Source organism: Calidris pugnax, unplaced genomic scaffold (genome assembly GCF_001431845.1).
Source record: "Calidris pugnax isolate Ruff unplaced genomic scaffold, ASM143184v1 scaffold13, whole genome shotgun sequence".
NCBI classification, from domain to species: domain Eukaryota; kingdom Metazoa; phylum Chordata; class Aves; order Charadriiformes; family Scolopacidae; genus Calidris; species Calidris pugnax.
The window spans coordinates 16,408,423-16,422,376 of record NW_015090810.1 but is presented as its reverse complement, the minus strand read 5'-3'; the positions used below and the strand labels follow the sequence as shown (position 1 = coordinate 16,422,376).

At 39.4% G+C, this 13,954-nt stretch overlaps 1 protein-coding gene across 2 annotated transcripts; it reads right to left on the bottom strand.

The window, feature by feature from the left end:
* Positions 1-1,456: 1,456 nt before the first annotated feature.
* FAM210A (family with sequence similarity 210 member A) lies at positions 1,457-10,648 on the bottom strand. Of its 2 annotated transcripts, none has more exons than XM_014938738.1 (4): positions 10,459-10,566; positions 8,768-9,240; positions 6,504-6,615; positions 1,457-3,362 (listed from the first exon to the last, which is right to left on the bottom strand). In XM_014938738.1, the coding sequence occupies exons 2-4, from the start codon at positions 9,214-9,216 to the stop codon at positions 3,096-3,098; spliced, it is 828 nt and encodes a 275-aa protein (XP_014794224.1). In that variant the 5' UTR covers positions 9,217-9,240; positions 10,459-10,566; the 3' UTR covers positions 1,457-3,095. The 2 variants fall into 2 exon arrangements, with proteins under 2 accessions (XP_014794224.1, XP_014794225.1); XM_014938739.1 differs by lacking the exon at positions 10,459-10,566 and adding an exon at positions 10,632-10,648 and having other exon boundaries at positions 2,970-3,362.
* Positions 10,649-13,954: the final 3,306 nt, after the last annotated feature.

Here is a 13,954-nt window from a genome sequence, read left to right as displayed (position 1 = left end):
TTGGGCCACTACCATGGCTCCTGCCTCATTTTGAGCAGTGACTTAGGCTCTGACTCTATCTTGGGCCACAATTTTATCTCTGACCCCTGCCCTGACCATGCATCCCCATCTCAGACAGCAGCTTTGGCTCCTGTTTCAGGCACTCCGCTGGGGAGAGTTCAGGAAGCTCTGCTGGGCACTCCTTTGCTCAGGTCACTTGCTGTCTGCCTCTGTGCCAGCTCTGGGTGCTGTGGCCAAACTGTTTGCTTTCCCAAGCACCTGCTCCTCTGACCTTTCTGGGTTGCCTAAGACACCTACTTGTGCTGCTCCACATTGAGGGACACTGCTGCAACACAGGAGTGCGCCAACTGTGCTGGCTTGGGCACCGGTAAGAAGAGACCACATCCTTTTGCTTGAGGCAAGTGCTCAGCCTGTGAGCACAGTCCATGTGCTCTGCTTCACTGGGGATAGACACTGGCTTCCAGACACAGCGACCCATCAGTAACGAGAATTGCACCCTAGAATTGTGGCAAGAGCTATGGAAATGAAGTTGTAAGAGAGATACGAGGATGAAAGTTAACTTTATCCTATAGTTAAAATTGCAGTAGCTGGCTACACGCTGGGCACTCAGTGGACTAACGCTGTTCATTCCCTGGGTGGCCCAGGAACATCCCAGCTGGTCTCTGGGCTAATGAGGCAATGCATTGATTCCAGATGAGGCTGACTTGAGACAAGGTCACCAGTGCAACAAAGCATTTGACTAATTGTCACAAAAGCTCACCAGGTCAGATTTTCAGTCCTGAAGATTGCCATTCCTACTCTGTGTAGATCAATCCATATAATTGTGTGCTTTGTTAACTGACATCTGGCTGGAGGATGCGGCTGTTCCAGAAACTCCTCGAGGCTGTTCATGCTGTAAAACTGAGCTAACAGTACATTGATGAGACACTTGCCAACAGTCACTATAAGCAGTTCCTACAGCTGCTAAAATGGTCACACAGGACAGTCTACATCCAGGAGATCTTTCATACTTAGAACTGGTAGTGATGCATCATTTAAATGCTGGAGTGGTCAAAGGCCAGCTGAACATGGGGAAGGGCAAGAGGACAGGGGTACCAAGAGGGCGTGTCTGTGTAACGAACAAGTTCTAACATACCTGGGGGCTACAGGCACATCCTTGGACACCAAGGTGCCCCTGTGCACACCCAGCCATGTGCCAAGAAGAGATGAGATGGATCCTGTGAGCTGCACCAAGAGGTTCCCACATCTGGCCCCAGACTGAGAGGATGACCATGCAGTATTCCTGGGGCAGACTTCAGGGTTTGCAGGGTACTGCAGGACACAGGCACCACTGCCTGTGAAAATGGAAAACCAGAACAAATGCCAACATGCGCAGGGGAAGAACATGCACAAGGGATGCAGTAAGGAAAAGTACATTAAAATAGAAAAAAAGAAAAGCATCTATTAACTCAAATCCTACAGTACTGCTCATCTCAGCAGAAGAGTTCACAGAATTATTTTTTAATATTTATCTGAAACATGGCACTTTACATCTTCAGGGCACTGAATATACAATGATTATTCCTCACAACATCCCTGTGAGGTAAGCAGTAGACTGCAGTTACTATCTGACATGTGGACAGAGGCAGAGAAATATGTAATCAATCCTGCACAATCAAATTAATGAAGTTCAACTTACTTAAACATGGAGAGGCCCTCAGTGACTTGACTGAAAACATGAGGCAGAGCTGATACTTCATCAGCTATATTCTTTTACTCCAGTCAATTACAATGCTCGGGGTCCAACTCTGTTGCTTCCCCATATCCCTCTGCAAAAACACACCTCTGTTAAACAAGATACATAAGCAGAGAGTTGCTACAAAGAGAGATCTAGATCCCTAGAAACAGGGAAAAAACACTTCATTTTAGCCTACATTTGAATAAAACCATGACAGAAGTTTGCCCGCTCAGTCAAATAGAACAGTTTCAACTGTAGTCCTTTATGACATCTCTGAGACAGCATTTTAAACTTCAGCTATGAATAAGTATTTGCTTGACCTAAGAAAATCTAGGGGGGAAAAGTCTGGTAGACTGTGATCACTGTCTCAGAAATTATGCTTATTTTAGTTAAATTGTTCAACCGAAGTCTGAGGGATTCCTGAATAGGAGGAACTTTTGGGTTTAACTCTAACTTTGCACGTATTTAAAGAGCCCCTTAGTATACCAATTTCTCAAGTAAACTTCTCTTTCAGAATTTTTTTGTTCTGAAAACAAAATAGAACAGTTTTGTAAACTTCAACATAATAAAAAAATCCTAGTTTTTAATATACAATATTGATTAATTTCATTTAATACCTTTCTTCTACTGTAAATCAACTTTAGGAAACAAAGTATACTTGGCAGTATGACTACTGTAATTAAATCATCTTCCTATAGCTCTCAATTGAGATTTCTGAAGAGATACACTGTCCAAGAAAGAAGATTCATAGTCTCAACCTGTAAACTATCACAGCTCAGCTGAAGTCAATGTAGCCATCATAGTTCATTCAGACTGAATAGCTAATCCATTGATTCCTTCATGTGCAGTATCAGTGATAATGGTCTGTCTCCAAGTTGAGAGATGATCACGACTCAAGAGGCCTGGGTCCACATACTCTGAAAATCAAAATATGTTGCCTTTCCCAGAAGAGATATCTTCACTTTCATTTAATGGAAGATTCAGTCTAATGGAACAATGACTGTGCACTATGATGGAAGAAGAATAAAGTAGTGGCTTTTGGAATAAATCAGCTTCATTTTGAGGGGGCGGGGATTAAAAAAGAAAAAAAAAAAAGAGGGAAGAGTGACTGTTAACACTATCACCAATGGACACACAAACTTCTAATCTAAGATTCAACTTTTTCTTCTGCAAATTGAAATTTTGTCATCACCTCTCCCTCCGGTAACTTTAACCTTGTTGAATATACACAATTTTTAAATCCACAGAGCAACTGTAGTCTCCAGACAAGGGAAAAAAAAAAGAAGGAAAAACAAAGCTCAGAAGTGCACTTTGTATATCCTGCCTCACAAAGGGTTAAAGTGCTAAGTTTGATATACCCCAAAATTAAGCATCTTCCTTAGTCCTTAATTTTTTTAAATGAAACTTTATCTTTGGTTTCTTGTATCTTCTCTGTAATTTTATCCTTTGTTTCCTCCATCTTCTCTGTAATTTTATCTTTTGTTTCCTCCATCTTCCCTGTGATTTTATCCTTTGTTTCCTCCATCCTATCTTGTAGATATTCCTTTACTGGTGGTGGTGTGGACATGTAGCCATTCTTACGTAGATATTTAACAGTGATGGACGTTCCTCCCAAAGTCACAGTATATCTGGCAGGAGTTGCAATCTTAAAGAAACCAAAGAACAAACCATATCAATAAAACAGGACGATTTTACCTAGCAAATGTATTTTTAATATCAAGAAATTATTTTTGGCCACTGTCAGATACTAAAAAGATCCTCTATTTATATGGAAATAAACCAATTTACAGTGCACCCCCCAGAAAAGCATACCTTTTGCCTAAAGTATCCTTTTGACAAAATCAGCACAGGCATTCCATTTTAAAAAAGAAACCCTCCCTGTGCATCTTGTGGGATGAGCATTATACATCTCAGAATGCAATTCAGAACAGACAGTATATGAACACTGAGCCATATAAGCAAAGAGGAAATACTGACAAGAAGATGTACCTTAAATTGCAACTGACATCATCTACCTGGACTTATGCAAAGCATCTGACACTGTCCCACATGACATCTTTGTCTCTAAATTGGAGAGACATGGATTTGACAGACGGACCACTTGGTGGACAGAGAATTGGGTGGACAGCCCCACTCAAAGAGTTGTGGTCAACAGCTCAATGTCCAAGTGGCAACCAGTCATGAGTGGCATTCCTCAGGGGTCGGTACTGTGACCAGTGCTGTTTGACATCTCTGTTGGTGACATGGACAGTAGGACTGAGTGTACACTCAGCAACTTTGCCAATGACACCAAGCTGTGTGGTAAAGTTGACACACTGGAGGGAAGGGATGCCATCCAGAGGGACCTGAACAGGCTCGAGAGGTTGGCCTGTACAAACCTCATGAAGTTCAACAATGCCAAGCACAAGGTCCTGTGCATGGGTCCCAGCAATCCCAAGCACAAATACAGGTTGGATTGAGAGCAGTCTTGAGTGAAATTATTTTTGGCCACTGTCAGATACTAAAAAGATCCTCTATTTATATGGAAATAAACCAATTTACAGTGCACCCCCCAGAAAAGCATACCTTTTGCCTAAAGTATCCTTTTGACAAAATCAGCACAGGCATTCCATTTTAAAAAAGAAACCCTCCCTGTGCATCTTGTGGGATGAGCATTATACATCTCAGAATGCAATTCAGAACAGACAGTATATGAACACTGAGCCATATAAGCAAAGAGGAAATACTGACAAGAAGATGTACCTTAAATTGCAACTGACATCATCTACCTGGACTTATGCAAAGCATCTGACACTGTCCCACATGACATCTTTGTCTCTAAATTGGAGAGACATGGATTTGACAGACGGACCACTTGGTGGACAGAGAATTGGGTGGACAGCCCCACTCAAAGAGTTGTGGTCAACAGCTCAATGTCCAAGTGGCAACCAGTCATGAGTGGCATTCCTCAGGGGTCGGTACTGTGACCAGTGCTGTTTGACATCTCTGTTGGTGACATGGACAGTAGGACTGAGTGTACACTCAGCAACTTTGCCAATGACACCAAGCTGTGTGGTAAAGTTGACACACTGGAGGGAAGGGATGCCATCCAGAGGGACCTGAACAGGCTCGAGAGGTTGGCCTGTACAAACCTCATGAAGTTCAACAATGCCAAGCACAAGGTCCTGTGCATGGGTCCCAGCAATCCCAAGCACAAATACAGGTTGGATTGAGAGCAGTCTTGAGTACTTGGAGGTGTTGGTTGATGAGAAGCTCAACATGAGCCAGCAATGTGCGCTTGCAGCCCAGAAAGCCAACCACATCCTGGTCTACATCAAAAGAAGTGTGGCCAGCAAGTTAAGGGAGGTGATTCTGCCCCTCCGCTCTGGTGAGACCCCACCTGGAGTACTGCATCCAGCTATGATGCCCCCAACATATGGACATGGACTTGTTGGAGCAAGTCCAGAGGAGGGCTGGAGCACCTCTCCTATGAAGACAGGCTGAGGGAGTCAGGGTTGTTCAGCCTGGAGAAGAGAAGGCTCTGGGGAGACCTTATAGCAGCCTTCCAGTACCTAAAGGGAGCCTAGAGGAGAGATGGGGAGGGACTTTTTATCAGGGAGTCTAGTGATAGGATGAGGGTAAACGGTTTTAAACTGAAAGAGGGGAGATTTAGATTAGGTATTAGGAAGAAAATCTTTACTGTGAGGTTGGTGAGGCACTGGAACAGGTTGCCCAGAGAACTTGTGGATGCCCCTTCCTGGAAACATTCAAGGCCAGGCTGGATGGGGCTTTGAGTAACCTGGTCTAGTGGAGGTGTCCCTGCCCATGGCGGGGGGTTGGAACTAGATGATCTTTAAGCTCCCTCCTAACTCTAACCATTCTATGATTCTGTGAAATTCTAAAATTCACAACAGTATAGGCACCTTTCAGTCCAAAACTAGGACCCGCACATAAAGAACTAGAGCTAAGAGACCTTAAGAAGTCAGCTAATCCAAGACACAAACCAAGTTCATTATTCTCATACACTAACCTGTTATTTCAGAACTTTAAAGTCTGCTCAATTTTCCCTTTGCAACCTACTCTAATGCTTCCACATCTTGAATGTTTCTTCCAACACTGCCAGATCTCCCAGCTATAACAAAGTCTTTATATTTAACTACATTTGTTTATTGGTCTCTTTTAGGCACAGGAATAATTGGTAAGAGTAGTGTGTTCACATTTTGTTTCAGAAAATAACCCCTTTAAATAACAGATAAGCAGCACATCACAGTTGGAAACAAAACAGATGAGTGGCATTTGAAGCGAATACAGTACTTTGGGTTTTGCATGGTCTGACATGTTTCAGGTTTCCCAAGCAATACAGAGACCCAAACCTGAATGTAAATAATTGATTCAAATGGACAGCAAAAGTACTTGTCAATGATGGAGAAACTAAGGTAGGAAGATAAACTAACAAATCCTCTGAGATCAAAATAACTGTACTTTTATCCAGAAATCATCAAGTATTTAGACTTTGTCCCTGTTAATTATGTCAGGGATATAACAGAGGCGTAACTTAATCGCAATTAAATCTCTGAGGGCAGACAATAGTTTTGCACCAAACAAAGAAGTTATTTTAGAAATATAGATTCCTTAAAGGAACATAGAGCCCATGTCAACTTGCATGTCACTGTTTTTACTACAAAAATGAATGTGTTAATTATCAAAGAGAGAAAACAGCATTAATTCTTTTTGATGTAAACAATAGACCCTGTTTAGCTCACCAGGCAAGATTTAGAGCTTATTTACAAATTATAATTATACTTACTTTATACAATGCATATGCAGTTAGTGCATTTCCACTCTGGGAATTTTTCAGGATGCTTACTATGCTGTCTGGTAAACCAATCAATTCTAGGAATGGAACAACATTCACTCCTCTATAAAAGAGAAAAAATTTGCAACCTGAATTGGGATCTAAAACCTGAACAGTGATTTACAGTACTATTTCCATTCTTCAGCTCTATTATACAAACTTTGTAATTTGATAGCAAAGTATTTTTTTATCTAATCAATATACTTACAGGATTTATATTTCTGTACATACAGGCAAATTAACGTTTTCAGCATTCCAAGAGCTGACCCATTTATATTATCCCTGTCCAGCTGAGTAGCTACCAACTTACCTGCGTCCCAGTTTATTATGTTTGAAGCTAAGTTGACACAATGGTGGCAAGACAGCTATTCAGGCTCCAGTTGTGCAGGTTCAACTTCATGTTCTCTTTTGCATAAAATTACTTTTTTTTCTTTTTAAAATTTCAGACTAATCTGTGGCATGTACAGAAGCACAGAATCCACACTTCAGTGTCCTCCATTCACTATTAAATGTATTAAATAAATGGAATGTGGTGCAAGAAAATGAAGCAACACATTATATGGACAAGACTACAGGGGTCTTGTGTCCAGTTATTCTATCTTATCAATATAAGGTGGCAAGATGGGTGGAGGGAGCCCCTATCACAATTTCTTTCTATTTGAAAACCAGGAAACCTAACATCAGCAGCAAAGAAAAAAAACACAGCCTATCTTTCCATTACGGTAGAAAACTACATGCAGTTATAGAAGACCTGACTTTCCAATATTTAGAAATGATGTATTATTAATATCATTATCCATTTCTATCTCATATTTTAAGCATATAATCTATGCATATAATCGCTTTAGCATCAGGAATAGTAAGAGGCAGTAATTTACTAATAGTTACCAGAGCCTACAATCTGAAGGCCTCTCCCCAGAGTAGAAAATGGAGACCTAGTAAGATCTGAAAGACAGCATTAACCATGTTATTTCATAAACCACCATTGTTTAATCCCATATCATAAGCAGTCATTCTGAAAGTTATTTTTCCACTTCAAGAGGGTGCTGATCCCGTGGCACAATAAACTGAAGCTGTTATAATTAGCTTCTACTTAAATATTTCAGTTGTTTTAATCCATCAAATACTTATTTTAGCAGTTAAGTGTTTGAAGAAGAGTAATCTTCACTCAATCTGAAACGTCTAGATGTAAGCATCAACCTGGATTCATCCAAAGCAAAATATTTTTATAGCTCAAGACCTTTATTCCTCTGACATGAGCTAAATTTAGAATGACATTTGGATCTATAGCTCCTAGAAAGGGCAATTATGCCAGCTGGTTAGAGTAACTAAAACAAACACTTGTGTGGTAAGGCATTCTGATGTCAAAGCCCCATCCTTGCTGCCACAAACTGTTGTTGTTTCATGCTTTCTAGTACTAAATGTAGAACACTAGCAATCCAGAGATAAACATTTGCTCACATTTAGCAAACCTTTTACAGATAGATAAAATGTGTCTCATCTGAACTAGCAGCTCATAACCATATATTAGGTTTTTTTTCTAATGAATGCCATTTTCCAGAACTGTAATTGGCACATGCTACAGCTGAAAGAAACTAAAATTAGTATACTTATTATTTTTTTTTTAGCCACACAAATATTTAATTTCCAATTAAAACATCTGGCCTACAGCAGCAATTTTTTAGTGGAAGGCAGGAAAGACAGGAAACAAATAAAAAAGGAAAAAATAGACGTGGATTGCGAGGAGCTTAGAGCGAGGTGAGTGGCATGAAAGTCTAATGATGAGGGAGGACTGGGGAAGAAAGGGGAGGAAGTGGTGAAATATCCCTCAAGTCCAACAGCAAAAAAAGAACAAGCCTATTAAGATCTCACCTAGCAATTCATAATCAGGATTCAAAGTGCCTGTCTTTACCTTGTGAGAGGTCACTAATAATTTCAATGCTGTTTATATTTTGGGGAGACAAGCATTCCTTCAAATGTTAGCAACATATCTGGTACACAGCAATAACTGCATAACAGTACGTATGTGACACTCTAATGAATCCTATATACTTTCAATATAAATCTTATGCTTCATTTTAAAATACAGCCTCACTTACCTATTACACATATAGGCACTTTTTAACATGTAATAATGATTTATATGTCCTTTCACCCGTGAAAGTCAGTCTCAATTGAACAGCAGTATTGGGCACTGCAACAAAGTATCAACTTACTTCATGGCTGCATAGTAAAAGGATCCAAACCATACAGTGGAAGTGAGAAGATGCACTGGAATCATGACTTTTCCATACTGTTTAAATGTTTTCTTGAATCTCTGAACGAGACTAATTGATTTGTCTTGTAATGGATCAGGATCTGAAGAATCTGACTCTACAGGGCTCTGCTTGGGTGTGTCAGTGGCCGAAGGCAAAGGACTTCTTTCTTCAGGTACTTTCTGGGGACTGTCTGCTGGCTGTGACGAAAAAGCACTTTTCTTTGAGGCAAGGCGTGCTGCACCTGCATGAAGACATCGTTTAGGAGGGTCCAGTGCCAAAATCACTTTGCATCCAACATTTGACAACACTGATGGTCCATTTAAGCACTGAAAGATACTAGTGCGAGGAAAAACCAAACACGTCCCCTGTGCCAGCTGAGATGCAGTATGTAATAGACTCCGTTGCATTTTGATGAAGTGTGGCTGAGGTTTCTACAGAGGGGAAACAAGAACAGAGCAAACAAATCACATTTCTATAATCTGATTTCTATTTGCTTCAATGCCACTTGAAATTTCAAATTTTAAATTGCCTTTCATTCTTCAACTTTAAAAGGTTTTCCTTATCTTGCATGGCAGAAATTGTTACCTCCTAGAATTAAGCACATAATTTTAGATCACACTTCTTCAGCATTCTGAACTAAAATGGCTCCTTCACTTAACAGACTCTGCTCCTCACAGCTAAAATGCTCATGCTACTCTTTAAAAACATTTTTAGATACTTAGTGCTATCTACTGCTATTATCTGCATGATCTGGCACACTTACTGAAAAGTTACCCTTGAAACTTCACTTCTAGTAGCAACTAATAGTTTGAGTGATACTTTGAGCTTGCATAAATGTAGTACGAACTTACTTAAGTGCAATTAAAATAAAATTTTGATGTCAATAAATTCTTAGTTCTGGTGTAATTTCTTATGTTCTATACTATTTTGAACTAAAAGTTCATACAGTAAAAAAAAATCACTAATAATTACTAATAATCAATAGCTTTAAAACCTGACCATAACAACTTGCCAGTATACATCTGTTAGTAAGGGGGGTGGTACTGTTGCATGTCATGTATTAACAGGAGCAAAACTGTACTGCGATTTCAGAAATACTACAATGCAAAAAATATTTTACAACTTTGGATAACCCAGTTAACTTTATGATTTTAAATACAGAGCAGTTACTCCTGAAAGTTCAAAAGAACCATTGAGACATTTCCCACAAAAGAGAGAAATTTTACGTGGCATGTACAGGTGTCAAGAAGTCATTCCCTCACCCCCCCAAATGCATACTTTGAACTACTGAATGAAATACTCTTTTCCTTTATACGACTGCAAGTTACAGAACTGATTTTCCTTCCCTCCAAGAAAAGTGCCACCAATTGATTTTATGTAACAAATGCCATTAAGTCAGTTATATTACAACTTTAAAGTCCTTCTGATGCTTTTATGTTTTCAGTATCATAACAATTCTTGATCCAAACTAGAAATCATTGAAGTTTAATTGAAACTCCACTGTAATCTTCATGTCTACTTCCCTTTCACCTATAGCTGTAGATGCATTTCAATCAGGGGTTTTGATCATGAGTTTGTCTAGGCCGCTGAAAAGTACCAATACTTCATTACATGGGAAGAAGTTTAAAAAAAAATGAAGCCATACATACCCTTTACTACTTTCCAGATATGTAACAAGAAAAGAATGATAAGGTTTGTATCTTCCACTAGTTCCCCACCTTTCAAATATATGTCTTGATCATATTGATGACACTGCTAAAGTAGAAAAAAGGCACAATTAGAGAAATATCAAGAACATAAAAAAAAATGAAGCCATACATACCCTTTACTACTTTCCAGATATGTAACAAGAAAAGAATGATAAGGTTTGTATCTTCCACTAGTTCCCCACCTTTCAAATATATGTCTTGATCATATTGATGACACTGCTAAAGTAGGTAGAAGGCACAATTAGAGAAATATCAAGAACAGCAAACCAACATTATTAGGATTTTTGGTCCGTCTGAAACCTTGCTTACTGGAAAAGTTATTGGTATAAATTCCCCTTTGGATACTGACACACTAATGGGAGAGTTTTTCTGAATAACTTAGAAGTTCTTCAACTCTGAATTAGTGTTCTCTTCCAAGAGAGAAAAGTTTCATAACCCAATGCATGAGTTGGAACATTCCTGCCTGTATGTATTCTAGCACTTTTATGTTATCATTGTGTCTGAATTAATTACAGTTACTAGAATTAAAGTTTGATGTGGGGAAAATATTGCAGAAATGCTTCCCCAGGTCCCTGGGAACCTCGATTTGCAGATTAAGCACAGACACACACTTTTGTTGGACTCATATAAACAGGGGTATTTCATCAACAGGGGAAAAGGGAACTTTAGTCTCTGTGTAAGCAAGCAATTACTCACTCCTGTTGAGTTATGAACACAGTGGGAGACAAGAAGTACTGCTGCTTATAGAGCAGTAAATCAGCTACAGGTACTGCCTCTCAATGAGTCCAGCTCCTGTAAGAACTCACTGGAAGTAGCAACTGCTTGTGATAGCTCTGATTTTACGAGAACCTGAGATTCTTGCTGATTTCTTAGATCCAAATGCAATTGCTTCTCAAAACAAAAAGTAGTGAAAACAGCACAACTCAAGTGGCAAATGACAGAGTGCCTTCTTAACAACTACCTTACTGATTTATAGAAATTGTAACAACAAATTGGAAGAAGACAACTACATTGCTTGCCTATTGCCACTTACACTCCTTTCCTGAGTGATAACACTCTCCACACAGGCCTGTTTTCCCCTCTCACTAATAGTATACAACACTGAGCATCTGCCTTAAGTAGATTTTCACAAGATCCAGCCAGCAGACTCAGCAAAGAATACCCATCCATCTATGGGAATTTGGGAGCTCTTGAACTTCCACTGTTCACTTGTTTTCAGTGGATGATATCCTATTGAGAAATACCTGTTCCAAACAACCTTTGAAAAATGCCACCGTACAGCATGGGGGAAACCATGCTCAGCACTCTGATTTTGGTTCATTAATGTTATTAGCAGGACTCTGCATTCCAACAGCCTTAAAAGGAGACACTTGTTCAGTTTCTTCTTGCTTCTCTACAGAAGAATTCTTTTCTGAATTTTCCCATTCTATATAATGTATTTATAGTAGCATGTCTAGGTTTTGCTGTCCAGCACCTACTGACAGCACAGAAGTAACACTGTACCACTCCTCTGATTCACTGCAATGGCTGCAGAACACTGGCATATGAAATGGCTTCCTAGGAGTGGGAATAATCCTTAATGTGAAGCAGCAATGGGGTCACTACTGCATGTTCAACACTCATCAGTCAATAGCTATCATAGTTGTGATTTTTAAGTGAGTTTCAAGGCCTCTGCTCACAGAGTTAGGTGCACCATATAAGACTTAAAAACAGAATGTCACCGATGGCTTTAAAGCAGGGGAACCACTGGGGCAACTGACAAGACCTGCCACACCACTTTTTTTGTTCCTATATCCTCAAATTAACTTGGAACTCTTTAACTAAAGGGTTTTTCTCCATGATGCAAAACACGGCTGGTCAAAGAGAAGGTTCCCTAACCCTCTACGGTAGATCCTGAAAAGGTCCTGAACCTTGTAAGCACAGATGATGGTATGGTTCTAGCTAATATTCTGTGAAACAGCTTACTTATTGCTTTTCCACTTTTAAAAAAACTTTTTGCTAGATGCTTGATATTAAGAAAAGGCTTATATTTGAGAGAATAAAAGAAAACAGGTTTTTCAAAATATGGTTGGAATCTTCCTAATGACCCTGTGTTTCATAGGTAGGTGCTTTATTTCACTTATCTAAATGAACAGAGGAGAGACTTTTAAAGTACCAGTAATTACTGGATTACACTACTATCCAGCAGCACTACAAGAATAAATGAGACAAGTATTATAATGGTAACAGCAGGATGTATAAAAGGCAATATAACAGATAATATAGCATACACTTTGTAAATTGATTTAAAATAAATTAATATTGTTAAAGGGGTAATGGGTGCAGCTGCTCAATTGTATTATTTTAATTACTTGGCTCAGCATTGCAAAGGACAGACAACTCAAAGTGCACAATAAATGTGGTTGGAGGTCCAAAGAAATATGAAACTGTAGTTGTTTCATCTCTCTAAAACAGAAGATAAATACAGATAAATCTGTCCTTTAAGACGTAATTAGTGAAAGAAAGTTCTGGTACCCTGTGCACTCAACAGGCAGCAGGAGAAAGTGTGTCAGCCTATGGATATGAGACACAATTTTATTATCCATTTATTATATACTTAAAGAAATTACTGGAGCTATATAACCACAATTGCCCCTGTAACCCTAGGTTGTTAAAACCATGCAGATCATAAGGAAGTCTAGACAGAAACCTAAATGTTACCCACAATTGCACCTAGTGACTTTTGAAAAGTTGTTTCTTCATTTTAGTGCATTTTGTATTTTTCATGCTGTTGCACGATGCTGTAAAAGCACATAAAGGACAGAAGCTAGAACCTTCAGATATCAATGTAGAAAAGCAGCTGGTCTGCAGCACAAGAATTTTGTGGCGGCCGGGGGCAGAAGATGTTTTAAAGCATCTTCAATTTCTACATTAGCTTTCTCTTAAAAGTGCCATGAGAAAAAAAATAAATATGGCGATGTCTAAGGACAAATATAGCTGTTCTCTGCTGTAAGAATCTCATGTGGTCAGTGACTGAATAGAAGCTATACTATGAAATGACACACAAACACTTCTGGGATAAGGTCTCCTCTTCAGCGCTGTCATGTTCTGGCTAACTATTTAGTAGTATCTCCAGCTGGCTGTAAACTGAGCTGAAGAGATCTTGGCTGTTCAGGACATACTCCTGGTTGGGATTCTTGGACGTCCATTTAGTTCCTGAAGGCACGTCTGTCTCATGGCAAGCAATTAACAAGCCCTCAGATATAAAGAGAGTGCTCTAGTGGCCTCTTGAGGAAAAACATATATTAGCTTCTCATTACAATGTTAGAAGTTTTGTTTAGCAAGCTTTTGTACTTCTGTTATAATTAAGATCAGCTTTGGCGTACACCTGATGCGCTGCAGGAGCACCCTCTCTCTTGCATCTGTTCTGCTAAACTTTTGCATTGCAGTGATTACT

Coding starts and splice junctions, on each gene's coding strand:
- FAM210A (XM_014938739.1), bottom strand. CDS start 9,216: ATGCAACGGAGTCTATTACATACTGCATCTCAGCTGGCACAGGGGACG. Junction 6,616..8,767: donor TTTTACTATGCAGCCATGAA/GTAAGTTGATAC, acceptor TCTCTTTTATAG/AGGAGTGAATGTTGTTCCAT. Junction 3,363..6,503: donor CTGCATATGCATTGTATAAA/GTAAGTATAATT, acceptor GGTTTCTTTAAG/ATTGCAACTCCTGCCAGATA.